We start from the raw sequence: 27928 nt of genomic DNA on the forward strand, positions 1-27928 counted from the left end.
CACCTGACACTTCACTATTAGGCACCAACTCCTTAATGTGATCATACCTCCAAATTAATAACACTGTTTTAAAGAATAAGTAGCAAAGCAATAGGTACTGGTAGTGCTCTTAATTTGGTAATTCTTGGTTATAGAGTAGGAGTATAAACTAAAGGGTCATGGGTTAAATGATTCGATCTTCCATTTGTAGGTGCTATCCAGTGTGTGAAAATAAGTTATGAACCCCGCGCAGTTAAGATAGCATGTCAAACATCATAATTAGGTGTTTCCAATGAAGAGCTAAGACTTAAGTTCTGAGAGTATATTAATTGAGGTTTTTAATCAGCGAAGAAAGGACTAAAAAACCATAATGCTATTTGATTGCCTCGAAATATTTGGTTTTCATAAAAACCTAAAAGGTAGCAATCACCTACTGCAGATGTATTGCTGATCTTAAATAATGATTATTTCCGTAACTTTTGTTTTTTATAATATCCTTCCAAACATTCAGGAAAATAGTTCACCTTTGGCTTGCTTTGGAGCAGCTCACAACCAAAAGACACAAAGCAGCAGAACTGTAGGGAAAACCAAATAGCATGGGGCTGGATGTGGGAATTTTCTTTCTGGAAGATGACAATATTTATTGCCAATAGGCTAACAAAGGAAGAATTAGCTGTTCTTTGTATTTCATAAAATAGAAGTTCAAAACATAATGGGAGAGCTAATTTTAATGTTAAGTAGAGTTTGCTCTGTGATTGATGCTTGTGCCTTTTGAGTCTGCTTAGGTTTTTGAAAGATGGAATTCTAGATTCTGTTCTTGTTTTCTCCCATTTCACTCCATTCTAGCCTCTGTGTTGAGTTTCCAGAAGATAAGTTACAAAGGGCATGTCTGATTAGATGAAGGTTCTGTTGAACTGTATTTACTGTGCTCACAATTGACAGATACTTTTCTTTTTTCTCTCTTTCTTTTTTTTTTTTTTTTTTTTTTTTCCTTTTTATAGGATGCAGGACAGAAGAGATTTGGTGCTATTTCCTGTAATATTTGTGGAATGCTTTATACTGCATCAAATCCAGAGGATGAAACCCAACATCTGCTATTTCATAACCAGTTCATAAGTGCTGTAAAATATGTGGTAAGAAAACTTTATCTTTTTAAAGACATATTTGCTGTGTAGTAGTTACAATATGTATTACATTAAGTAATATTTTAATAGATTAGTGTCACAGTAGGCCATAAATAATCCACTTTGGGAAGTAAATGCTTTAAGAGCCATGGTAGAGAAGTTATATGTAATGTATAAAAATATTTAGTAAGATAGTGGTGTTTCATTGCTGTTGCATTTTTTCTGTTACAATTCCTTAATCTTGGAGTGGATGAGGTTGGTGGTAGAAAGACAAAAGAATGCCACTGTTCTGAAAAAGCTAAATACAGCTTTCAGTACAACTGGTATTTGCAATGGTTGGCTTAATAGTCAGATGAAGAGCTGATTGTACTGGTTTTGTGATTGTGCAATCTTAGATGACTTCTAAATTACTTTTTCTTAATTATGTGTAATTTGAAGAGAGACTGCCTAGGAATCCAGCTGATACAATTTTATTAAAACTATACTGTATATTGAAACTTTACTGAATTGATAGTGTGATGGTAATCTTTGTATTTAAAGTCCAAAGTATTATTCATTCATTATATGTGCTGTATCTATCTTCCATATTAAAGCTTAGATTTGAAAAATTCTGTGCAATTTAAAGTATATTGTAAAATCAGCTACTTCACAGTAGCTGATATTACAAAACTTATAGGAAATACCTGTTCAAATGTCTGAAATCCAGAACAGAATCCACAAAGTCTATTTTCTTTATCACACATGTTACCTTCAGTACTCTACACTCGAGTAGATAAGACCTCCAGGATAACTGAACTGAGGCCACCAATTCATTTCATGTAGGCACCAAATGGCTGTTGGGCTACTCTTAAACCTCAAGCTCAATTTTATCCCAGTGTTTGCAAATATAAAGATACATTTTCATAGCTGAAGTGTTTGAAAGTATCTGGTAAATTGTCCTGGTATTTGTTCTGTTCTTGGTTGGTTTTTGCTGAATAAACGAGACATCTTGAATGATCTCTTCTGATATACATGAGCTACATTGTAGGGTGAGACTGGGCAGAAAATGTGCTGGAATGCAGTACATTATAATGGCATTATATAATGTGTTTCCCTGTTTTGGACTAGGTGATCTCCAGAGGTCCTTTCCAACCCAACTACTCTGTGATTTTTATTCCTATTTGTCCTTTCTGGGCCACCCCTTTCAGCCCCTCACCTCAAGTACTTTCAGATCTTGAATGTTACCCAAGACATAATTTACAGAATTATTACAGTCAAAATTTACAGAAGATGGCACATGAGTTCAGTAGTTACTTAAAGCTGCTATGGTCATGTAGGTAGGAAGCTGCACTGAAGTTGGAATATTTTGGAGGTTGAAAGAGACGAATTTTCTCACTTGTACGTATGTCCAGAATAATAACATCATTAACATAAAAGTGAAAGAGCTGACTGCCCTAAACCAGATGTAAATAACTATGTATAAAGTTAGGTATGCTTTTAATTTGAGAAAAACTTTCACTATTATTTTCTCAGTTGCTGGTAATCTTTTTAAGCTTCACAAAATGCGTACTCAAATTATTTGTATTGTAAATTCAGTGAGTAAACAGTTCTATCTCTGAAATCTTTTAAGACTCTAGTTATGTTTTGTGACATTGTAGACAGTTATAGAGTGATGATTTAGATGGTTATTCTAGAAAAGAAACTGTAGAGTAAGAGGCAAAGGAAGGAGTCTTATGAGTCTTTAAATTCTCCTCTGATATTTGTTTTTATCACAATAATTTGATTGTTGCTCTGTTTTCTGCATGGGCAAGTAACTTTTGCCATGCTAAACAGATAAGTCTCTAACACATTTGACCCATAGTGGTTCTTAGGTGATTGTATTGTAGTGTCCGTGACAAAAACATCTTTACCTCCTCTTAGAAAGTAATTTGAATTTTAGGTAAGCCCTCTTGGCAGTTAATTAGTACACCAAGTCTCTACTTGTTAATTCTTAGTCATCCAGAAATACTAGAAGAATGATTGCTAGTTATCTTAGTTATGCTAGGGGGATTCTCGCGGGGATTGTTGGGAGGTTGGCTTGGAGGTGTGATGTGCTTGTTTCTAGATATTTATATGTAGTTACTGTGTTGAAACTGTAACTACCTTCCTTTTCATGACAGAAAGTGTTAACTGGACAGTAGCATCATGAGATTAAAAAAATTGTGCTAGAGAAAGTCTTGGTAACTTCTTGGTTAGACTTTGTTCTTGGTCACCTTGGTATGTTACTTTATTAGCTCTCTAGATATTCTTTGTTATGCAGTTAATGTATTGGGCATTATTGTTGATTTGGAGGCCATTCTAAGGTACCTTAGAAGCATTTTTTCATTCTCTGGTCATTCACATTCTTCATGCTACATGATGCAGTCCTAGCCTGACTTGAGACTTCGCTCAGTTTTTCTCCCTTTTGAGTGTTTCTTTCCATGTGCATAGCAGTTGGTTCTATTGGTAATTTATTTCACAGACAAAGAAAGCCTATATTCATTATCATGCTAGAGCTTCTTGCTGTGAACTGTGAAAATGCACTTTATTGTTAGTGTCTTGCTCACCTACTTGCAGCTGCTTTGTGGGTTTTTTAAAAGTACTGAGTAGCCAGAAGATAGTTTGCATGGAAGCAATAAATTATTTACTATCTTCAAAAAAATGTAATTTTCTTTGTGTGTGTGTGGTGGTTGTTTCGTTGTCGTTTTGTGCTGTGTTTTGTTTGGTTGGTGTTTTGTTTTTTAAGGCCTATCTTGTTTCTTTTAGTACAAATTTATTTTTAGGTGTCTAGAAATTCCATGATGCCCCAGAAGTAGGACAGGCTAAATTGGAATACTTGTTTTGTCATGGATGGCTGCTAGACAAAATAAGGAAATTGCAGGCCTTGTGTGGAGGGAAGGTTTAGCAAGTTTAATGACAATTTCTGTATTTGGGAGCAGAAGATTGGCAAAGACAGACAGGGGTTTTCTGAAGGCTGCCATTTGCTGTTAACAGAAGTGTGCAAATTGAATAAGCATGTAGGTAAAGGTGGTCAAGGATAGTACTGGAGCAGGAAGAGCCTAGCATGAGAGATGTCCTCTGCTGCAGACCTGTGTAGGAATCTGTCTCACTATTCTTCTGGTTTCAGACATCTGAAAGTCTCCAGAAAGAAATACACCTTTCTAGCATGTGTGTACATTGAGTGATGACACGTCCATCGAGTTGTTAACTCCAGGGGGATGGATAACTTTGGAATGGATCTGTGGTTCAGTTTTATAAAGTCCTCTAGCTGTGATACCACATGATATCAATTATGTATCCTCTCTGTGATACCACGTAGTATCAATTTAGTATTCCTGAAAAGTTCTTTCTAAGAGCAAGACATTGTTTTTAATTATGTTTTTAAGTTGCAGAACCAAATACTTCAGTTGGTTTCAGGTGCCTGATGTGAAGGCAGTTAATGTGTTTTTACTTCAAACTCATGATCTTCATTAAGAATATCTTGAGCTGAAGAAAGTAGAAGAAGTTGTTATTTGGGCAAATGTCTAATCTGCTAAGTTTTAAATAGCTATTTTGCTGTAATTGCAACCAAGCCCATCTGTGAGGTTCTTATGATTTTCAGATTAAAAAAAAAAAGGACAATGTCTGATTTATTGGAACTTTATGTTAATAGAATTGGGATTGAAGGTGATGATGAACTTCATGTCACCTTAGAAAGATTTCATGGTTGTCTTGATTTGCATTAGTTCCAAAAGTGGTACATCTGTACAGTGTAAAACTTAGTATTTCAAACCAAGTTCTTACCATTAGCTATCTTCTGTAAGAATCCTAGTTTTAACAGAAGGTAGTATTTAGTAATTACATCCGAGGATGTTAATGTTTTCTACAGTCAAAACCTATTTTTCCATGTTACAGTCATAGGAGAGAGGCAGAATATCTGTAATTTGATGAAGGGAGTGGGGAAGAAGAATGCAGTAAGCCCACTTCTCAGCTACAAATTATCAAGGATAAAAGTGCGCAAAATTTCATACTGAACTTGATTACTAGGGGAAAATTTCATTAGCGTTTTTCTTAGTGAAGAACAAGAATTATACAGTATTAAGCATATCTTTCTCATACCTCAGTATTTTTGAGGAAAAAAACAGTAAAAGAAGAAAACACCACCGATTTTCATGTATTTGTATTCATTTGTGAAATAGGAAGCACAGGCAAGCCAGAATTCACTTATATAGAAAAATACCAGGTTTGCTGTCCCATTTCCTGATCTTACATAAGAAGTTCTAAAATGCAAGGAAATGCATGGGAAGCAGTTCATTGTTTCTTCTAAGTTGGGCTTTTAAAGGCAAATCTACATCAGATATTATTTAAACTATAAGCAGAACATAGTTTTTGTGAAATCGAGAGCTGAACAGTTCAGCTACAATGCCATTAATGTTGGAGACATCTTTCCAGTCGTATTCTACGTCATTCATTAAATACATATATAGTATCCAGTAAAAGTGCGTTCGTACCTACCGTTCATATTATTTTTTCATGGTGTAGCAGTGACTGCTCATCTAGATTGCTTCTGCTTGCTTATTAAGGTGCAATGGCAACAGGATTACAGAAGAAAGAAATAATTAAAAAAAAGGCAATCTTAAATCTTGTTTGAATTGGGAAGAAAAGTTAGAGGAAGATTAAAAATGAGGTAACTGTTCATTGCAGAGTTGCCTTATGTTCTCAAAAGATGACAGATACCTGTAGGATAAGTAGCGTAACGTGGAGGGTATTGCGAGTTGTCACCCACAAATGGGGTTTTGTACAGCACCAGTCTGCCCAGCTGTGGTGATGAGGCCGTACGTGCCTTGCTGCTGCTGCCTATAGGTCATGTGTTGTTGAGTTTTGACTTCCAGTATCAGGGAGGAGAGGTATAATCGTGTTCTTTTACTCCAGGCCTTGCAGAACCTGTGTCCTGCTGTGAATAATAGCTTTCCTTTTAACCTCTTTGGTCATCACAAGCAACATATATGAATCCTTGGACATCTCATTCAACAGTAAAAAAGTCGTAATGCCCTTAAGTAATGTCAAATAAAAGGAAAGGAAAAGCAAATTTTCTGACGTTGCAGTACAATATTGTAAAGTGCATTGCAGACATAATGCTTTTGTTACTTACTATAGGAAGTTGTTCTTGCCATCTGCCTGAGTGGAGTCCTTTAGTTCACAGTGATTGAAACAAAATACAACAGTCTGCAAGATGTTTTAATAGCATTAAACTACTGTGATTTTGCTAGAAACTCCACATTAATAGGTGTGTTAAGGGAAGTCGTCTTCTGACCACATGCAAGATACTGGTACTAAGGTGTATTTTGTGTGTTGTAGATATCTATCTTGTAGGATCAGTCTCAGTTGAAGCTATAGCACATTTTCCTTAACGCCTTTAATGTTAGGATAGGAAAGAGCTGTGACCCCTCTTGTGCATTGCTTCCATAGGTCTGGTTTAAAGGAAGCACAATTCATTCCTTACTAAGACTGAACAATAAGGATACTGGAGATGCAGATACTTAAAGAAAATCTAACATTTCACTTAGGAAATTCATAGAGCTGCTTCAGTAACAAAGGAATATGACTTCAAAATGTTTTCTCTGATGTAAACCAAATGCACTAAAAATCTTGGATGAGCTTAGGATTTGCGGAAGATTTTTGGAAAGCTTTATCCAAAAGATTTATTTCTGAACAAATTCCAAAATGCTTCAATTGAAACTCCCCCCCTGTAAATATGATCAGTCCTCATATTGTACTAATTACTTAAGAAACTTAACAGGTGGGCAGTAGCAAAAATAATAAGCTCTAAGTATTAGAGAGTCAATTATTGCATTTTTACGGAATTATTTTTAGATTGCTACTAATATACCATTGCTTAAAAGTGTAACAGCAGTAAGCTGTTCAGAAACATTTTCTTCCATCAGATTTCATTTTGTTGGAAATACCTGGCTATTACGTTAACAGAGTAACTTAACCTAAAATTTAGAGTTTAATTTTCTTCATTAGGCCTGCAGCATTCTGGATGCTTTAATGGCAGGATTATGAAACACATTGAATTTATCTGCTGAGGGGTGGTCACAGTTGGTTTAAAATAGATTATGGAAAACTTTTGCAGGGCAAACAGGCAGCCAAAAGGCAGCAAAAGACAAAAAAATTGAGAAAGGGTGGTGTTTGAGGTTGGAGAGGAGTAATCTTTGCCTGAATGTTTTGAAAACCTTTCCTAACAGTCTCAAAAGTTGTATTGCAGTCCCACAAACTGCACTTTTCTGCTTACCTCAATATTATGATATTGCTGTTTCCTGTCCTTTGTGTTCAGACTGTAATATATAAAAATCCAAATAGGATCTTCATTTGTGTTTGTATTTAGTGCAACTACTACTGAGAAGAAAAGCACACAGGATTGAAATGGTGTATGTGTTGCAGCTATTGCCATGTTGGGTACTAAACTCACCCTTAAATAGTTCCAGGGCTACCAGCAAGTAGATACATTTCTAAGATTGTTCTCTTCATGTCTTGTTTGGGGTAAGGGAGTAAAATCAGCATGATTAAAATGAGATACAGATCAAATATTGTAACACTTAAGTTTGTCGTTTTTTGTGGTAGTATATATGGCATTCGTTCAGTGCCAAATTCCATTGTTTGGTCTTTAGTTGAACGTTATTTTGTGGGAAGGCACAGATTTCAATGAGAATTATTCCATCAATATTGTTTCTTCAAAGGCTTTTTTATTTGAAGTTGCTTTGAGTAAGACTTGTACATCAGCCTTTCTAGTGGCTGAAGTTACTTCTGCATTCAGTATTTTTAGGTCCCATCAAAGCAACTTGAGTTTTAATATCTACCAGTCCCATCTTACTAGATTTAAGTGGCTTTTTTGTTTTGTTTTTTTCCATGCAGGTACTGCTCATTATTCACCACGAGTGTGGATCTGAAGAAGAGTTAATTACCTCTATTTTTTTGAGTATGTTTATACTTCAGATACACACAACGTAGCCTCCTTCCCCATTAGATTCTTAGAAGGTAGTTATAACATTTTTTTCTAGTATCCTTCTTGTGGCTTTAACAGTTATGATCAGTAACAAAATAAACTATTCCTTACATTTTGGGCAACTGCATGCCAATCAGTTCACTTAGAACCTCCTGGAGGTCTTTCGCATGCCAAACTTTAAATCTGAGTGTGTATTTGTGGAGGTAACTATGTTAAAAAGAAATACTTTATTAAAACTTAGGGTTTTTCCCATTCACTGGACTTTGGAAAATAAGTATTAACTAGGTTTGGAAATCAGTTATGTGAGCCAAGTTTGCTACTTCTGTTGTAAAATTCAGTTTGCACTGCAGACCTGGGGGGAAAAATCTAGTTGGGAATTATAAGACACTTTCACAAATTGTTTCTAGATATAGATAAGCTATTGTATAAATAATTATATAAATAAGATTTTTTATATGCTGTGCTCATTTTTAAAAGCTAGCTGAAGTTTCCTTGTCTAGCAAAGCAGCTGCTAATTAGTGTGAAGTCTCTGCATAAGTTCAGTGTCTAGAACAATAATGTGCAATTTTTGTTTGTAAAAGTACATCTTGTGTATGGTATTTAGATAAGTGTTTGTTTTATTTAGGGTTGGAAAAAGGAGAGAATTTTGGCTGAATATCCTGATGGAAAGATAATAATGGTTCTTCCTGATGACCCAAAGTATGCACTTAAAAAGGTATGGAGAAAAGGACTGGACTTGTATATCTTACATTGTTTGATATTTCAGTATGAGTAATAAGAATGTTCATAGAAAGTTTATATAATTTATGTGGGAGCAGCTGAAGTTAGACTCGAAACTTCAGTGGTTCAGTAGCTTTTTCCACAAACAGATTGGACATCTGACTCTTAAGCACTGCTGCTCTCCTCCTGGAGAGGATGATTCTAGGCAGGAGTGGGAAAAGCATCAACCAACTGATATTTTTACATTTTTAAAATATACTTGCTAGAAATCCGGCAGATATTTCATGTAATAAAACTTCCTACTATATTTAAACAAACTGAAATGTATTAACATTATTATACAGCATGAATATGGCAACATTCTCTAAATGATTTTTGGATAAAACCAGATTTATTTAGAAAGCAGCCTCAAAGTCCTGTAGTCCATTCCCGTGTCCAAAGCAGGATCATCTCTGGTTATCACGGATCTGACAACTTTCTAAAGCTCTACCACTGAAGGTTTTTATGACCCCTTCAGGCTCTGTTACAGTGCTTCACTCTCCATAACATTAGGAGATTTTCCCTAAACATCCAACACAATCTCCATACTGTAATTTATGCTTGTTAGTGCAAATCATACTGCCATAGCTGTAGAAAACATCCTTCTTTTTCTTTTTGGAACAGCTTTTTTGCACCTGAACAAGCTCTTGTTGTTTCATCTGAAGGAGATTGATGGGATGTGCTGGGTTTTAGTTTATACTCCTAAATAATGTTTTATAGACCTCTGATCATAATCATACTCTCCTCTAGATCATTTCTATTTGTGCCATGTCTCGCACCTCTTGAAACTCTTCATCTAAAACTGAGCACAGTACACTAGTGGAGCCTTAGAGCAGCAGGTACTTAGCTGTCTTGCTGGCTAGCCTGTGTTCATACATCTTAGTATGTCATTGCATCTGTTTTTTTTCAGTAGCATGGCATTGATTCTGTTTCACCAGGGATTTGCTGTGACCAGTAGGTACTTTTTTTTACAGTACTGCTGTCACAGGATCACAGAACAGCTGAGGTTGGAAGGGACTGTGGAGGCTGAACTGAGGGCCAAATTAGCTCTTTCTGATGGTGTGTGTGACTGTAGTGGGTTTTCTTTAGGTAGACTAACTTAACTTTTTTAAAGTTATCAAATTGAAATGAAACTACAAGTTTTCTTTTTACAGTATTTCATTCAGATAAGTTTATTTTAAAAGTTTTGTTTCTCTGGTGGTATTATCTTAATTTTAGTACATTCATTGCACATTCATTTTTTACTAAAAAGCCTGAAGAAAATATTACTTAAAATACCCGAGTGGAGCAGAGGAAAGGAGGACTGCATCAAATTGAGTCATTTAGGATGGAGTTCTCTGTAGTTCTGTGTGGTTGAAGTTGAGAGAATCTACAGCTGTCACCACTGTGGATGGCTGACTTCAAGAATGGTTATGTAGTGTTTCAAATTGGTTAATTGGACTTGTCATTAAAAGACTCATAACTGAAGGTTAGATGAGAAAGCAGAGAGTAACTCTACCGTGCCTTAGAAAAATTATTTTAAAAGCATTTTTAACACAATTTTCTTTTGATCAGTACTAGATTTATGTATTCATAGCATCAGTAATTCTAGTTTTGCTTTACTAATGTAACTACAAAATGCACTAACAAGCTAATGACATTTAATGTACCACATAGGAGAAGCCACCTTATTTCTGTTTGTCACAAGTGATGGGTTGATAAAGGCTACTCCAATGCCCAGCTGTAGGTACAGGAATCCCCCAGTAAAATCTCAGCTCATGCTTAAGCTTTTATTTACATTCATGTTGGAGTTTATTCTTCTAAACTTGCTAATATCAAACAGTTTTGTTTTTAGTTTCACTTACTCTTTGCAAGGCTAATGGAAAAGTGGAAAACTTAAGGAAAGAGGTGGCAGTTACAAACACATACATTTTCTAGCTGGCTTGGCACTGTGCTTGCAATCATCTGCTCTAAACCCTAAATGGATTAGTTCTTTCAAGACTTTAAAAATAATGGACAGAAAACCTTCAACTAAGTTGGTTTAACTTCTGGCATAGATCTCATTTACTTGTAAGAATATCAGAGTCCACACTTAAAGCTGGATTCTCTATTTGCCTTGGACTACCTGATGTTTGGACTTACTGGCAGCTGACTTAGAGGTCTCTACTCTTCCCGTTTCCAGCCGAGTATGTGGTTCCTTAGGATAATCCTTAACTTCTGGAATAGCTTTCAGTGTTCTAGACACCTCCGTGCAATTTTGTAAATCTGTATTTTTTTAATGTATATTTATACAAATGTATATTTACATGTTTCTTATACATCATTCAAACTTATTTTGACAGGTCGAAGAAATTAGAGAAATGGTAGACAATGACTTAGGATTTCAGCAAACTCCGCTCATGTGTTACTCTAGAACAAAAACTCTTCTTTTTATTTCTAATGACAAAAAAGTTATCGGCTGTTTAATTGCAGAACATATCCAGTGGGTAAGTAATTGAAGTGGAGAAAGGCAGTTTGTGTCAGTGCTTAGTGACCGTGTCCTTCAGACATTCTGAAACTATAGAATTACCTGAGAGTTTAAGTCTAGCCATTTAGCAAATAAGTATTCCATGTATGCCTTTTCCAGAGAGGAAAAGACTTCTGGTGGTGGGCCATGCTGAAATGTGGCTGTTCATTTTTGCTTAGCTGACACCGAGCTGAGGCACGTGTATGGTGTCGTGCTTGGCTCCGACCTGCTCATCTGAGCACTTCCTATAGACAAAGGGTGGAATTTTTTTCTTCCTCTGCTCTTCTAGCCCTGGCCCTCCTCTTTCCTTCTTGACAAGCAGGTTTAACACCCTGCCTGGCAGAAATCTTAACTCAGATGAAAAAGTGGGTATTCTGTAGGATTGAGCTGAATCACCAAGGGGTCGAACAAGCTCCACAGTGAACAGAAGCAGCGGGCAGAACTGTGCAGTGGAGAGCAGGACAAGAAGTTGAACTGCCAGCTGCAGTTCCCTTGTAAACTGGTTTTTTTCTGTCTTCCCTTGGCAGTAGCGGACAAGAAGCAAAACAACCTTTGTCAAAGGCAGAGAAATTGATGCAAACACTCTAATATAGGTGATAATAAGAATTAGATTACTTGGTGGTGTTATTTTTAAATCAGATAATCTTTAGAGGCATTTTTGGTTTAATCTTTCACCCTCTGTTCCAATTTCAAAACTGTTAGGAGAAATTAAATGAGGCACCAATATGCAGACTTTTTGGTAAGGCATTTAGCAAGCAAGTACAGTTAACTGAAATAAGTTACACAATAATTATTTTGTTCAGTCATTAGTGATGCTTTTATAAAGTGATAAGTATTTTTTTCCATCACCTGCAGGGCTACAGAGTTATAGAAGAGAAGGTTCCAGAGGTCAGTTCAGAAAATGAGAAAGTCATATTTGAAAGACAGAAAGCATGGTGCTGTTCAACTTCTCCAGAACCTGCTATTTGTGGAATTAGTCGGATATGGGTATTCAGCATGATGCGTCGGAAGAAGATCGCTTCTCGGATGATAGAGTGTCTTAGGTAATGTAAAAGAAGTTCCTTGGTTACCTGTGTTTTAGATAGGACTCAGTCCAAGACATTGGCTGCTTTGTGTGTCTCAAGCTTGTATTTTCTAAGCTGCCGTTCGTATTGGGGGATGTAGATTTGAGCACAGTTGACAGTTCCAGTATTATTTGGAGTTCGATAACATCAGTGTTCTGCAGTAGCTTGTCTTTAACAGAAATCTTCCTGCTATGTGCAGTTGTAATGAGTCACCATAGCAGACTGCCAGTGGGCCTGGGTAAATTCCTCTGAGGTAATTACGAGTGAAGGAAATGAGACTGTCTTTGGTTAACGTGTGAGACTACCCAAGTGGTAAGGACTGAAATCTAATTGTTGGCCAAATGTCCATTCCTTAAAGGTAGAAAGGGGGAAAGAACAAAAACCGAGTGCACCAAACTATTTGATATAGTGTGGTGGCTTCCAACTGTACTTCATTTATTTTTTTAAATTTTTTTGTGCTTTGCTGTGGTTCCCTGAGCCTTATGAGATATTTTCGATTTCTATGGAGCTTTAGTAGGTAGTGATGAGTGTGTTCAGCTGAGTGCCAAGTGCTACATCCATAAAAGGACTCCAGCATCCATTTTACTGTTTAGATAAATGTTAAAAATGTTGAATCTCCAGACCTTAGGTTTCTTCCAGTGACATTTCGCAGAAGTTTAAATGCTGCTCTGAGAAATGCCAAGAACCACCCACATTTTACTACCACTGGGCTGTCAGGTGTGTGCTGGGTGCCTGGCTGGCCCCATTTTGTTGGAGTCTGTGGCACAGGTACTCCTGTGTCTGCCAGTCCTCGCCCTCTTGGGGATTTGGAGAGCCTGGCAGAGCTCTGTAGAGCATCTGGCCTGGCTGGTGAAGCAGTTGGAAAGTTCCTATCAGATCACGTTCTGTCTGAACTCCCAACTGTAAGGTTGTATTCAGATAAGCATATTAACTTTATGATTTAGTTATATTTTTAGCTGATGTTTTTTAAATTGTGTATTTGGTAGCTTCCTATAAACTATTTCTAAAGGAAAGATTTCTTTCCCAAAGCAATGCTGGAGATGCTCCGTCAGTTCCAGCTCTAAAGAATCTTTAGAATCAATTTTAATGTTTTTTGGGGGCCTAACTGTGCTGCGTTGTACCTTTTCTGTCCTCTCGTGCTTGTTTGACCTTCCATTAGCCCATTGCTATATTAGTAAAAAACAGGTTCAGCAAGAAGAGCTTTGTGTTGTTCTGGTGCTCAGGCAGTTTGTAGAAGGGTCTGGTGAGCTCTAGAGTTGGGGGAAACAAGGGAGCCCAGAAAGCTGTAGAAGGCAAAGGAAAGGAGTGAGACTTGCTTTTTGATGGCAGTGAGCAGTTAGGTCTGCTCAGCTGCCAGTCCTAACCTAGATGTCTAAACGTCTTTCGTAGCAAGGGGTAGTTTGAATGGGGTGATTCTGGTAGCCAGCTAAATCCCGGCTTCGAAATGGTGAAGGCATCCTAGCAGGTGTTTGAGTCCATTTTAAGAATGTCTGCCCATTTCACTGGAGCTTTCACAGCTGACCTGAAGTCACAAAAACCTGGTCAGACAGTCTCAAGAATCTTGAAATTCATCTTCTTAAATACAGTAAAGAGAAGGGAATAAAACTTGGTCATAATTAAAAAGGACTTTGTTCATATTGTCATTTCCTCAAGATTTAATGAATATGTCAATGTGATTGAAGTTGACACTTGCTCTGCAAGTGCCTGTATGTTTATTTTATAGGAATTTTAAAACTTCATTTCAATGGGAGCTGCTTCTGTTTCCAAGGAGAACCATTGCCTCCTCCTTCCCCTGATTGACATCTTAAGGCCTGAGATCAGTTCTCTAAATTTGCTCACATAGCCATCCAGAAAAGTGCAATGGTATCACTTGATTCTCTTCTCTTTCTTCAAATCAGAATAAAACATACGTAAAATATTTTCATGAAGATATTAAGCAAATAGAATCTTCCTTTTCAAATACGTACCACTGACAGCGTGTAACTTTTGAATTATGCCTTACAGCCGTGTTCTTAGATGTTCTAAATTAATCCAAGATGTGCTCTCATCTAAATGTCAAATGTTTTTGCTTTATTTTTGAACCAGGAACTTCAATTTTCATCAGGTCCTTTCAGCCCCTCTGTAAACACCCGAACTTGTTTGTAGCCCGTGTTTGCAGTCATAGTCCTAGCAGTCTATTTGCTATGAAGAAATAGTTGGAATGAATTGAAATTTTGGTTTAAACTCTGATATTGAACACTTGATGCAACTCAAATCAATTGCTCTATGTGAGCATTCTTCTAAAATACCAAAATGTTACAAAACCCTTCCAGAACAAGTGATTCTCTTTGCCCTTTGGAAGGTGATACTTCATATGCAGTCATCTCCTCCTTACAGAGCTGCTTCTTTTTCAGTGTCTGTGCCACTTAATGGTTTGTGGCCTAGTAGCATAAATATCCTTGCATTATTCCTTGAGGGTAATTCTATTTATTTTTTTATTTTAATTTTTAAACAGGAGCAACTTCATCTATGGCTCGTACCTAAGCAAAGAAGAAATCGCTTTCTCTGACCCCACTCCCGATGGAAAGCTCTTTGCAACGCAGTACTGCGGCACCGGCCAGTTCCTCGTGTACAACTTCCTCAATGGGCAGCACCAGACTTAACTGCTCGCGGGGGAACTCTGTTTTTATTGGGAGGCTTCTGCCAACACACACCGAGGCGTGGGCACACCCTTCAGCAGAAGCCAGGGCCATTTTTATTACAGTGAACTCAGGACTGGTAACAACCGAAAAGGTTGTACTATTTTATTAAAATTGTAAACAATGCAGTAATAGGCTAACTAACTTTGTTTTTTTAAAAAGAAAGATATTTTATTAACTTTTGCAAAAGTTTTATTGTATTTTATCTAGTTAATCATGTTTACATGCAGCAGAAAATTGTTCATAGTGGACTGTAAACTAATGCAAAAACTCTGGTCTCATGGACGAGTACGTGGTGAAGTTCGTAATGTGGTGATACACCAGTGCTGCTGGGTGAGGCCGGGAGCGCTCGCTCGCTCGATGGCGTCGCCGGCTCTGCTCCAGTGCATCCGGGCAAGAAGCGTTAGCGTGCAGCGGTCACGGGTGACAACCCTCACGGGCTGCACGCTGCCTTCTGGGGTGCATTCTGCGCCCTGCTCGGTGTGGGGGAGCCTACTGGCTGTCAGCAGCGGTGGAATCTGCTTCTACTCACCCCCCGTTTCTCCCCCAGATTAGTTGTAGAGTAAAAGGTGGAACGAAAACCCTGAGGACTGGTGTACTCGTCATTTTTCTTCAAGTACTGTACTGAGTATATACCTTTGTTAGTGGACTTGGCTTTGATACTTGTCACTCCTTCATAAATCTCTCCTCTTTTCAAGGGTTTGTACGTTGAAAAACTGCTGTGGCCTTTCTTGATCTGTACATAATGTAGATAGATTAAAAATAAAATACTTGATAGCTTTTTTAAAGTTACTCTGTATTGATATGGAGTGTGAATGAATCTTCAGTGTATTTCGTAGTTTTGTGTGTGAAATGCTTCCTTAGTGGCTAATGGCAGCGCCTATTTTGAAGCAGTCTCTGGAGAACATGGTCCCTGCATTTGTACCTGCCTGGGGGTCAGAATTCCCTTTGTGCCAAGGAATTTGCATCACACCCCAAGGATCAGTTCTGCAGTAGCTCTGGATCAAAACCATCCTCATCCAGGGCTTACAGTAAGGTAAGCCTTGAATGATAGCTTAAAACTCTACTGTAAGATGGGAAAGATTACATTTAAACTTACAGTTTGTTTTAGTTTTGGAACCTACTTACAGGAAGGTTGTGCTTGTTTATATTGTGCTGTCTTTAACCTTGGTCTAGAGCTAAAGCAAAGAACTCAAACCACCTCTGAAACATCGTTCAGACTCCTTAAAAAACAGAGGTAGCTGAACAGTGGGGAATTTCTGGGCTGTAGAGGTGGCTGTTCCCATGTTGCCACTTGTTTGCAAGGGGATCATGAGCAGACAAAGGGCTTTGTCAAAAAATACTGGTGGGGGTTCACAGAAGCTCCAAAGGTGATCCCCTCTGGTGGGCGCTGCTGCTGCTCCTGAGTTCTCACCTGAGCAATACTGAAGCATGGTCCAGATAAAGCCCGATTTTCAACTGCTTATATTTAAGGGGGCTAAAAGTTGGTATTTACAGCTTGTGTACCTCCTCCCACGGGTCTGTTTGACACAAAGCTGCTCTCCCAGCTCCCAGTACCCAGTTTGAAAGAGGGCCAGTACAGGGCCCAAACTCCATCAAAATCAAGGGGTGGGATTCACGTTAGCAGCAGCAGGTGGGTTTCTCGAGGTCAAGCACTGTTGTGTGCAAAGAGAAAAAGAAATGGTGTCCTGTGCAGAGCTCCAGTTAAGAGAGAGGCAGTCTGAAATGGTAACTTAATATACTCAAATTTAATGAAAGCACATTATAAACATACCATAGCCACAACTTCAGACAGTTTCAGTTCATAAACAATAACATGAGGTAGACTGACTAGTGAAGCTAAATTCACCAAGTTTTTGGTTAAGAAAACTTTATACTAGGAAAGCAACATTTTTTTTAACCCTCCTCCAAAAGTCACAAAAAGCAATTACATAAGTTAAGCAAAAAGCATCTGCGTATGATTCTTTAAATCTTAGTTTACATTCAAATTTAACCTGTGAATTGACAAGAACATCTACAGGTAAAAATATAACGCTGGCCAGTTGAATACATTCATAAGAATGGCCTTGAAGGTGAGGCTTAAAACTAAAATGGAACGGCACTCATCTAGATGTCATGTAACCGTCTCCCTCCCAGGAACCCCCAGGCCCGCAGCTCTGGAGCTGCTCTGGCGCACCCCGGCGCGGGTGTTACCGAAACTCCTCGCTTCCGCAGGGCAGAGAGTCAAGGAAATGGGTTTATTATTGTTTGGTAAAGGCGGACAAACGCGCTGACTTCCTGACTGCGTTCTCAACCTTCAGGACAATTTTGCACTGCTCCACCAGAGCGCTAACTAACTAACTCCTCCTAGTAGTCTCAGCACCTGGAATTTTAAGAACTTAGTGCAAAAATCAAATAAACAAACAAAAAGGAAACTTTTTTTTTTTTGAACACGTAATAACCTGAAACTTCTACACCACGCTAAGACTCCAGGTTGGCCTTAAGCCCTCCTGGTAAAACCAGAACTACTGGAATACATTCAGGTGTGTATCAAAAGCTTCAAGAAGCATCTGTTATATCCCTACTTCTTCCAAGTGTTAAAATAGATAAGGCAGGCTGTGTCTGAAGGAAAATAAAAAATACAGGGTTGTTCTTTTGGAATTTGCTAAATGTACAGCGTCAGAATTAAGCTACATTAACACAGGCATATGCAAACCATTTTCCTTTAGCCTCCATTGAATATATTACGTTTTTTCATCTGTAAACATCTCTTTTCACAAGATAAAAAAAGTTGCTTAACTAACACTAGGTGTAAAAAAACTCACGCAGCTTTGGCAGGTCCTTCTCCAATGCATTGCAAGTCAAGTAGAAAGATGTATTAATTTCACTGCTTTTTTGGGAGTAATTAGATATTCCTGAATCACTTTCAAGAACATGCTGAATTCTTCTTCTTAATAAAGGGGTCATTATTAATTTTTTTGTACAGAAACCTCAGCAGGGTAACCCCTGCAAACTGCACCAGTAGGACAGCACTGCTACAATTTAACCCTGACAACCAACAGCTACTTGAGCCAGTTCATTCCAGAACAAATTAACGAGGATCAGTAACACGCTAGTAAGTAGAACAATGTGTGACTGCTGCTACAACCACTATTTACAGAGGTTAATTAAAAAAACTAATAAAGGGCTGACAGTGTTGGGCGATGCATTCAACCGTGTTTGCTGCTGGCCGGAGTCTCTCTTGAGCAGTCCCAGCTCCCCCCTGGAGCTGCTGTGAAATACCTTCTGTTTCCCTCGGCTCCCGCTCAGGCAGCGCTGCCCTCCTGCAGGTGCATTGGTACGTCGCTTCACGTACAGGTACAACTAGATGGACCTGATCTCAGCTCTGCAGCCAACTGGGGCTGAGTGAAAAGCACACAGAGAGTACAAGTTGCGTACGGCCCACCACAGAGGCATCAGACATACAGGAGGACCTGTGTCAATATGCAAAGGAGGATAGACCACGAGAGTGAGAAACTGAAGTTGAGTTACCGGCAAGTTATTCTGGCCTCTCACTGAGGAGAGAGCATCTAGGAGAAACCTTTTGCTTTGTCCCTGGAGTCGAGGAGGTGCCCAACAGGTGAAAAAGCGCTGCTAGGAGAACCTGGGTGCACGGTGCCTGCCACGCTTCTGCTGATTTGTTCAGGTTTAAGTAGTAAACTTTGAGCATCTGTGGAAATTTTGCCAAAGACAGTTTCAACACATACACAATTACATTTTTTAAACTAACACTGCACAGAGAACAAGACTATTCTTTTTTAATACAAATATCTACGTTATATTGTAGTTTCAAACCCCTGAGTATTCCTGTACCACAGTACAGAGCTGAAGAGACGCAGCGGGCTCTCCTCCACACAGCTTCAATAAATCCCACGTGCTGGGTTGTGTTTCATGTACCACATTCAAGCCAGCAGCTGCCGAGAGAGCAGCTGCTTCCTCTAGCTCAGCTGAATATCCAAAGAATTCTTCTTCAACCAAATCTCGTCATCTTCTAGATCCTACAGGTGTGTGATCAGTGTCAGCAGTTGGGACTGATGTGAAAATACCTGGAATCCAGGATCCGTTAAATCCTGACCGATGCGGTAATTTCATCTCTAGGAATAAAGCCTACTTCAGAATTGTGGGGAATCCTTTAGAGCAGTCTAGATAAATATTGGTTGCACTTTGCTCCACAGTGATTGTACTTTAAAAAAAGAAAAAAGAAAAAAGAAAAAAGTTTGTTTTTTCTACGTTAGCGATGTCTTAGCGAAGCTCATATATGGCGTCCGGTAAGAAAATAGAGCGGTTTGTCCTCACTACTGTTCGCAGTTTGAAACTCATCCCGAAGTCGGAACTGCCACTCATCCTCCAGCTCCAACCGGACTATTGTCTGCCGTAACGAGCTTCTGTCTTGACATATGACGCACAGGGTGGCACCTTCGATTGAAAAGCACGTTAGATTCTCAGGGTACAATAACAATTCTATTTCCCTCATTCATTTTCCTAAAGTATTTTAAAGAAATCTCTGCTGCTAGGTAGGAAAAGAGAAGTATTAGAAGGGTCTACCCAAAGCTGTCCACAGCCCAGGCTCAGCTCAGTCCTGGAGCCCTGAGACAGAGGCAGATGTGTCCATTTGCAGGAAGACATGGACAGGGAGAAGCAATCGTGGTGTGGGGTCTGCTCTGTATCGCAGGACATCACTGCCTGACTGGAGTTAGCGTCATCAGCCATAGCAGAGACAACACAAACTTGAGTCCAAGATCCTTAAATCATGACTGATAATTATGCCAAAAGAATAAAGCCTATGTTTTCATGGGACGTTTAGGTTTCTACAAAGTCAATGATGAAATTCTACTAATCCAAACCTGTCACACGTCTGACTCTTGAGAAAATCTGATATGACTTCCTTAAGCATGAGAGCTCCCCTTGGCAAAGCTCTGTGAGAGGAATAACAAACCAAATCCTTGATTTCTCTGTCTTAACAAACTTGCAAGCTTCCTTCCACCTGGTGTCACCAGACAACACAGTCATGTAATGAGCAGGAGAGCAGGACACCATCAGGGCTTCCTCTGTTCCATACTCCATCCCACACACCTGGCACATGGGAAGTTCAAGTTCTGATCTGAGTTCTGATCAAGTTCTGCCTGATCTGAGCAGGTGAAGGCCCTTCCTACCAGGCATCCACTGCCCATTTTTGTCAAGAAACTATCCCTGGCCCAAGAAACAACCAACAACATGGTCCCTCTGGCCACGTTTCGCCCACATCAGCTCTGGCGGCAGCAGCACCATCCCCACTGCGGGCACTGCACGGCTGCGCCTTCCTGCGCTGCCCCTGTGCTGGGGGGGAAACAAGTGGGTGCAGGAGCAACCTCCAAAACACGCTTCTTGGGACTGGCTCAGGGTCACCCCCGCTGCCCACCCTGTGCCTGCACCATCCTCGCTCAGTGCGAGAGGGAAATAGCTCGGCCGCGCCAACACAGATACCCAGGAGCTCTGTAACGTGCTTCAGCGTCACCGAATGCCCACGGCAATCTGCTGTGTGCTACTATTTAAGACAAAACATTGAAAGAAGATATTAATGAGGTTTTTGAAGTTCCAACCCCACCAGGCTCCAGCTAAGAGCTGCCCTGATCTATAGTACTGAGTATTTATTGCCATTAAAGACAGATTCCTAGAGTAGAATTTCTTATCTTCAGCAGTAACACCCACACTATAAACACACTGCTGACTGCACCATTCACTGACTTATTTCCATTGATCCTTGTTTTTCCGCACCTATTTCCATTTGATATTAGTTTAAAATAATTTAATGACTGTACTTTTATCAAAGGTTCAACTACCTGCACTTGTTACCAACAGGGGCAGAAGTTTTATACACTCCCAAAAGAAACACACCATCTATTTCTCTTGAAAACAACTGCAGCACTAACTGAAAATAACAGAGCTGTTTAATGGAGCTGGCTATTCCTCCACCTTTCCCCTTTCCTCCGTGCTGTTGCTTGGCAGGAAAGCACCCAGGATGCCCAGCAGAGCCAAGACATTACCTTTCAGGAACCTGAAGCGCTTGAGGAGGTCCGCACCAACGAAGGAGTCACAGAGATAGAGCAGCAGCCCGCTGAAGAACACCCCTTCGCAGTTGACGTTGACCGAGTGCGGGCGGGAGCTGATATAGCAGATGGCCACCTGGAATGGAAGGGAGAAAGAAAGACTTGAAGAGGAGCGGAATATGACTGAGTGGTGACAGGTCAGTCAGCTGGTGCTGGTGAAATGACAGTCCGACGGCAACGCAGGACTGAGCAAACTTCCCCCAGGAAATAACACAGGGGACAAACTTGTAGATTCAGATTTGGCCACCGAGTATGCAATACATCATTTCAGGGCCCTGTGTAATTCAGCTTGATTTTCTGCTTCTCTATGAGTTACCCGCTTAGTAATTACCCAATTAGCCACTGTTACGATTATTTAGGTTATTCAGGTTATCAAACACCGTAAGCAACTCCACGAGTACTGAAACTGCTGAAGCTTGAACTCCTCTGCGCTGCCACGTGTCTTCTCTTGCTGACCACAAGCATCAACCAAGTGGTTCCCAATGCTGGTGCTCTCCTGTATTTCAGTGCTGTGATGGCTGTTCAGTATCAAAGGATTTCTTCTCCATCTTGTCACTGACCCCATATAATTTGTCAGAACAGACTCCTTGTTGGAGTTCCACCTTGCTTCAGATCCAGTTCAAACTGACCAATGGGTTCAAAAATCCTGATCTCCAGACCTCCAGGCATTTCAGACATACTTGCAAACCCCTGGTTTCCCTAGAAACCCAGGTTCATAAAAAGGAAAGCATCTAAAAGGAGAGCTGCATTACAAAGGAGGAGCTTTGTGCATCAGTGAAGCAAGACACCAGGAAAGGGTCACATCAGAAACTCTCTCAGCCAAAACAAGTTTGTTGCAAGGCCAAATCAGACATGGGTGATAAACTGCTGTATGGGTATGACAGTGATCTAAACAATTTTGTGGATAATTTTTATACGAACAGCTAAGTAGTACACCCAGTTCTGCCAAGAATGGCATCACTTTTGGGCTTTTGCTTCACACGAAATATTATTTCAGACAGACATGCCCAATTCCTTTGAAAAATCACATCAATCCACCACAGACCTCTGTGTCTCTACCCACCCCAGCCAGCTGGGAGACCTCACTGCCAGCTCTTCCAGTGGAGTTGGTCCTTTGGCTCCAGCAGCAGAGTCTGACTATTTGAGACCAAAGTCTTCAAACACCACCCTTGATGCTGAAGGAGCATGAAAGAAGGCCTCTTCAACACAAGAAAGATGTTGAAGATTTGCATTTAATGATCCCCATTATCCCTGCAAATATTTGGTACCTCAAGCCCGATGTTCAGGTAGCAGTCAATGGCCAACACCGGGTTCTTGAAGTTATGGATGGCCTTTGGGAAGAGTTTGTACGTCGCATGTTGAAGGAATTTCTCCAGGAGGAACTGAGACGGGGCTGCCAACAACGTGTGCTCACTGTCAGGGGCGCAGACGTACTGAAGAGGCATTATTGGTGCCAGGCTGTCTGAAACCTGCAATGAAACCATGGGGAGCATCTTTTAACCCACGTACTCAGTGTATCTTCTCTGCAGAAGCTCCTCTAGCTGGGGAAGGGAGCACCATGACAGGGCAGGAGGAGAGAGAAAGCTGGGGGAATGAATCAAAAATCTCCACTCAATTTTGACACAGCACCACAGCACACAAATGAATGAATTACTCGTTCTGTGGTTGCTTGGTACTTCTCGGGGTATCTGCTTGCCTGAAGAAGGGACATAAAACAAGGACTTCAAACTGTCACAACACCCTTCATCCTGCCTCACTCCTGGACAGCCTAGGAAATGACATCCTCTTTGTGTGGAGTCAGCCACAGAAAACGTTTTCTGTGGAGTTTTCTCCTAGGCCAGGCCACCGCTACAGGTTCCACTGCAACCACAAGAAATGGAAAATTCAGAAAATGGCCTCCCAAAATACTAAAATCTGGGGCTTAAGCAGTTTAATCTGAAATACAGGGGTGAGTTTTTGAAAGTGGGATGGTATGGGATGTGTTTAAAACCACCAGGATCACAAACTCTAGGACTGCTAGATTAAAACCACCCCTTCAAAATACACCTCCATTTAAAGCCGGCACAGGTGTAACATACTCTGTATAAAATATTTAGTAAACCCACACAATTTTTGTAAATATTTGGATTTCCCAAGTGCATTTCACAAGGTTCCAATTTTCAGTGCCTTTCCTCAGGTCTCTTTTCATCAGTAAATATTGGAAAAGAGTAGCTGTGTTAAAATCATTAAAACCGTTTCCAGTACAACTTCCCTGCTTTTGATCATAGTGTATGTCTGCAAATTCTTTCTCTGTCAGAGATACCAGCTAGACCACACTCTTTCCAATCCAAGTCATCTTCTAATGGATTAGGAGGGTTATTGTTAATAATTTATAATGAGCAAAATATTATTTCCTATTTCTGATGTGGCAGCCCTACCATGGAGCAGGCCACGAATGTCAAACAAGCACTAAATAAATCTAAAGGGCTATAGAATTTGTTATTTCTAAGGGAAACAGGTCCTGGTGTGACCCTTCATTATGACAGAGTGTACGTCCACACTCACCATGATTTTTGGCTTGACGACAAAGTCCTTTTGTCCTCCAACCTGAATATGTTTCTTCATGACACTGAAGTTGTTGAAGCGGCAGATGAGGAGGCCGCTGCTGTTCGTCCGCAGATTAAAATCTACATCTTCACAGAAATACCTGGACATCAAACACAAGATCACTAAACCAGCTGCGTGGCAAATATTCATACACCCACTGCCGAAATGCACCGGAACGGGCTCAGCAGAGATTTTTGGAGACCATCTGATACGGTTCCCATGCAAATTCTCTCCACAGTTCTGAAGCCCCACTCCTTCAGCGTGTTCCTGGAAACCAATTCTGGTCATCTGAAGACCAACTCTTCACTTCTCAGTGCGCCTGGATGTTTCTTTTCCATACCAAGTCTGACTAGCCCACTCATTGCCATCATGTACTGCCATCAGTCATCTCTTCCTCATCCTTTCCTTTTACTTTTTTTAGATCTTATTTTTAGATTTATTTTAGAACTGAGAGTAGCTCTGCAGTGACCAACCTCCATTTCCAAACAAGCCGGTTCTACATGACATGCTTTTTGATGAACTGGAATCAGGGGATAAAAGTGGCTTTGACAAATACCTGTCTGGAGGAGACAAAGCAGCTGAGATGTAATATTTATCTTGCGCTATTTACGATGTAATTGTTCACTCTGTGGGCTGATTCCCATCTTATAATTCAACCAGCCAGAGAATGTGAAATCAAGAGCTCTGGAAGCCACACTGAGAGGCTACAGTTCCTCACTCAAATATATGGGATCCCTGAAAACAGCAGCAGGAGACCAGGGTGAGGTGCCCTTGGCTCAGGCTGCAGCTCCAGAGACAGGGTTTATTTTAAATACATCTGGCCAGGGGGGCTGGAAATTGGATATTGCATCAGTCTGTGATGAAAACGAGAGGTAAAGCCCCATGAAAACAATGCTTTACTGCAAATGCTTTCAGATGGAGCTGGGTGAAAAGGGGAATAAAAGGAAGGAAATAGTGGAAAGTTATTTGTTCACCTGACAGTATATTATTTTACCACATACAGATATATATATTGCCTACCTGTTCAGATCATATTGCACATTCTGGGTCAGGTCTATGTTGAGCAGAATAAAATCATGCACGTGGCACCTGGAGAACGGAGCCTTTGTTTTCTTGGCATTCAGCTTGCTGTTCCATTTCTGAACACCCAGTATTGCATAATGGACAATTTTTGGGGTAGCTTCGATGTGTTGGAGGACGCTCTTCAGAGACACATTTTTGCTGGAACCCCCAGGCTCCAGGGACTGGCTGCAAAACATGATCATACAAACAAGGTTTATTATATTTATATAACATACACTGCATATATATGCGTGTGTGTATGCAGAGGACCAATTCCATTAAGCATTTAAAGTGTTTACTCTAGATGCTATAAAAATGCATAGATAAATGCAGATTTTTTTTACACAGCCACCAGCTAATCTTATCCCATCAATTTAGTCATTATATGAAAATGGGCCCTTCAGCAGAATAGGGTCTTAGATAGCAATTTAGAAAGGGAAAAGGAATCGCCTTACGCTCCATTCCTGGAAGGCTATTTTCTCCATAATGGACAGCATAAGCGCTCAGAAGAGCAGGAGCTTAATGCCTTCTGAAAAGCTAAAATTCCCAAAACAAACTGTTTTCATTGAGAACCACAAATTGAATGAAAACAAATCAGGGAAGTAACGTATTGAGAAATAACTCAAATAGTCACTAAAAGCAAGAGTGGCTTTAGGCAAAGAACAAGCGTGAGCAGAGGTTTGTTGATGGAACTGACTGTGGAGCACAGATGTGAAGGTAGAGCCAGGTGGAAATGTTCAACAGCAGAGGCTGGATGTTGGTGGTCAAAAGATAAATCTACAGCCTTCCTACTGCTCTGAGGGAAAGAGTTGCTTGGGGGTTTTTTTTCATGTTAGACAATATATTTTATGCCCAAATGTACAGTTCCTGGCCTGAGTAACTGAGTGAATAATGACCTCGGTGAGGCCCTTTGGACAGGCAGCCTGGTGTTATTACATCAAAGCCCCTGCTTTTGCTTTGCAACATTTCCAGTAGGTTACCAGCAGCTCCACCTGCCCAACTTTTCTAGTTGTCTGGTCCTTCATACCCCATCAGATGCTAGAGAAGGGCCTAAGTCACAGGTTATGCTGCTGTCTGTGCTGGATCATCCAATCTCCTGAGCTGGAAGGGACCCACAAGGATCATCGAGTCCAACTCCTGTCCCTGCACAGGACAACGCCACAGTTCACACCATGTGTCTGAGGGCGTTGTCCAGTCTCTTCTTGAACACTGTCAGGCTTGGGGCTGTGACACCTCCCTGGGGAGCCTGTTCCAGTGCTCCACCACCCTCTGGGTGAAGAACCTTTTCCTAATATCCAACCTAAACCTCCCCTGGATCAGTGCAGGGACCCAAGCGCTGGGTGGTTACTCACCTTGACTGCTCGTGGACACTGTGCATGTTCCACAAGACGCAGGAGTCATCCATGACCACGATGAACGGCCACACACACTGGCGCTTAACTCCCAGCTCCTCCAAGCGGTTTCGTTCCAGTTCAAGATTGTGATAGGAAAGTTCCTTTATAAGAAACCTGGCAGCACCTGAGAAAACACCATAAAGAAAACATGCGGAGATCTTTATTAGACTCTATCACTCTCTCCCCAGAGAAAGGCTACATGAACATCAGCAATAACTACACTTTATGAACTTCATGCTCATATCTCACTTTATAAAGAAATCAGTATGTCCCTTTTCCAGTGCGAGTAAATCTAAAAGGCAGATGGCAATAAAACTGAACCTTTCAAGAGACTCTGCAGAACATGATTTTGTGGGCATTAGTAGCATAACTTGAACCAAGAAAGCTTCAGTTTTAGCATCTGAGCCTCATTTCAAAGTTCTTGCAGGAAAAAGTCAGCATCCATGAAAGTGAAATCCAAAGTTCAAGCCCCCTGTGCTCAGATGCAGTTAATACTTAGCCTCATCTAACTAAACAAGTTGCAATCTGAAAAACCATATGTAAAATGTATAGAATGAACATTCACACTGCAGGGCTGAGTAAAATGAGTGAATACGGCCTATAAAACATCAGATTTTAAACCGGGAAGGGGGTGATCAATACAAACATATATGCCACATCTCTAGCAACATTTCTAACACACCAGTATATTTTAAACAGACATTGCTGCTATTATCACAGCATGAATGTGAGGAGCTCCTGTAAAGTTTCCTACAGCAATGTGATCCACCTTGTCCAACGTGGATTTTGCTGCCTTCACAGCAACGCATTGATGGAGTCTCTTACCAACGCCAGCATTGTTGAACATGCCTGGCAGGACCAGCATGATGTGGTTGGGCCAGTATTTACGGTAGAGCGGCATTTCGTACTCCTTGACTACAAGGAGGTGAAGGTGGCTGATGCCTTCCATGGCATGGTAGAGGTTCAAGAGGCCATGTTCATGACGTCCACTTGATGGCGTGAAGATAGGACTCTTGACTGCATTCAAATTCTGCCAGAACAGGAGATATTTTAGAAACATTAGGTAAATACAGGTTGTTCCTCATACGGATTTTTATTTCTTTTTTGTTTATACTGGATTTTTAAATTACTGATCATTGCGACATATATGAACTGGAAACTAGGGATGATTCTTGAAATGAAAACCTTCAGTTCTAAGGACAGTCAGGCAGAAACCCTGCGAAGAACTTTAAGCCAAGAAGAAAACAGAGAGAAAATACCCAGTCAACCACCGTTGATTTGCAAACATACATCAAGTTGATGGGATTCAGCATTTGTAGTTAACAGATTGATAAAAGCAGCACACACACCTTGTCAGAGACGAGCGGGAGACGCATGCTTTCTAGATGTTTTCCTTGCTTGCTGAAGACAAAATGATTCTCTTTGGACTTGGGGATTATAAAATGCAGTTGAACCTCTTCTCCCAGCATTGAGGATGAAAAGGTGAAAGCATGCAGAGTGGAGTCAGATATCTGTACACAATGAAAAAAGTGGAAGAAAGATTTGCAAGTGGGTAACCCATAAGGAGTGGATGGCAACCTGCTCTTGCAGTCATGATACTGGAATGCACCAGAGAAGAACATCCAAAACATCCTCTTTCAGTATCTCTATTATATTCTCATTTTTCTCTACCATAAGCCACATTACCTGGCTGTGTAACTTGCCTTGCTAT

At 40.2% G+C, this 27928-nt stretch overlaps 2 protein-coding genes across 4 annotated transcripts in view; one reads left to right on the forward strand and one right to left on the reverse strand.

Annotated features, from left to right (window-relative positions):
- The window catches only part of ESCO1 (establishment of sister chromatid cohesion N-acetyltransferase 1), a 33817-nt gene extending 17954 nt beyond the window's left edge, over positions 1–15863 (forward strand). Inside the window, exons 8-12 of one of the 3 annotated variants that reach the window (XM_082047130.1) lie at positions 981–1112; positions 8711–8800; positions 11166–11309; positions 12185–12372; positions 14888–15863. In XM_082047130.1, the coding sequence (XP_081903256.1) occupies positions 981–1112; positions 8711–8800; positions 11166–11309; positions 12185–12372; positions 14888–15035 (702 nt within the window). In that variant the 3' untranslated portion in view covers positions 15036–15863. Of the gene's footprint in view, positions 1–980; positions 1113–7994; positions 8118–8710; positions 8801–11165; positions 11310–12184; positions 12373–14887 lie in introns of those variants that run through there. The other 2 variants (XR_014183497.1, XM_082047131.1) reach the window with 2 other exon arrangements.
- A 947-nt stretch (positions 15864–16810) lies between these two features.
- The window catches only part of GREB1L (GREB1 like retinoic acid receptor coactivator), a 142690-nt gene continuing 131572 nt past the window's right edge, over positions 16811–27928 (reverse strand). The window contains exons 27-34 of the mRNA XM_082046953.1: positions 27567–27728; positions 27043–27247; positions 26176–26341; positions 24782–25009; positions 23720–23861; positions 22444–22644; positions 21113–21251; positions 16811–19505 (exon numbers count right to left, since the gene is read on the reverse strand). Coding sequence (XP_081903079.1) covers positions 19342–19505; positions 21113–21251; positions 22444–22644; positions 23720–23861; positions 24782–25009; positions 26176–26341; positions 27043–27247; positions 27567–27728 — 1407 coding nt within the window. The 3' untranslated portion in view covers positions 16811–19341. The remainder of the gene's footprint in view (positions 19506–21112; positions 21252–22443; positions 22645–23719; positions 23862–24781; positions 25010–26175; positions 26342–27042; positions 27248–27566; positions 27729–27928) is intronic.

This window comes from Streptopelia decaocto (assembly GCF_964273445.1).
Source record: "Streptopelia decaocto genome assembly, chromosome: 2".
NCBI classification, from domain to species: domain Eukaryota; kingdom Metazoa; phylum Chordata; class Aves; order Columbiformes; family Columbidae; genus Streptopelia; species Streptopelia decaocto.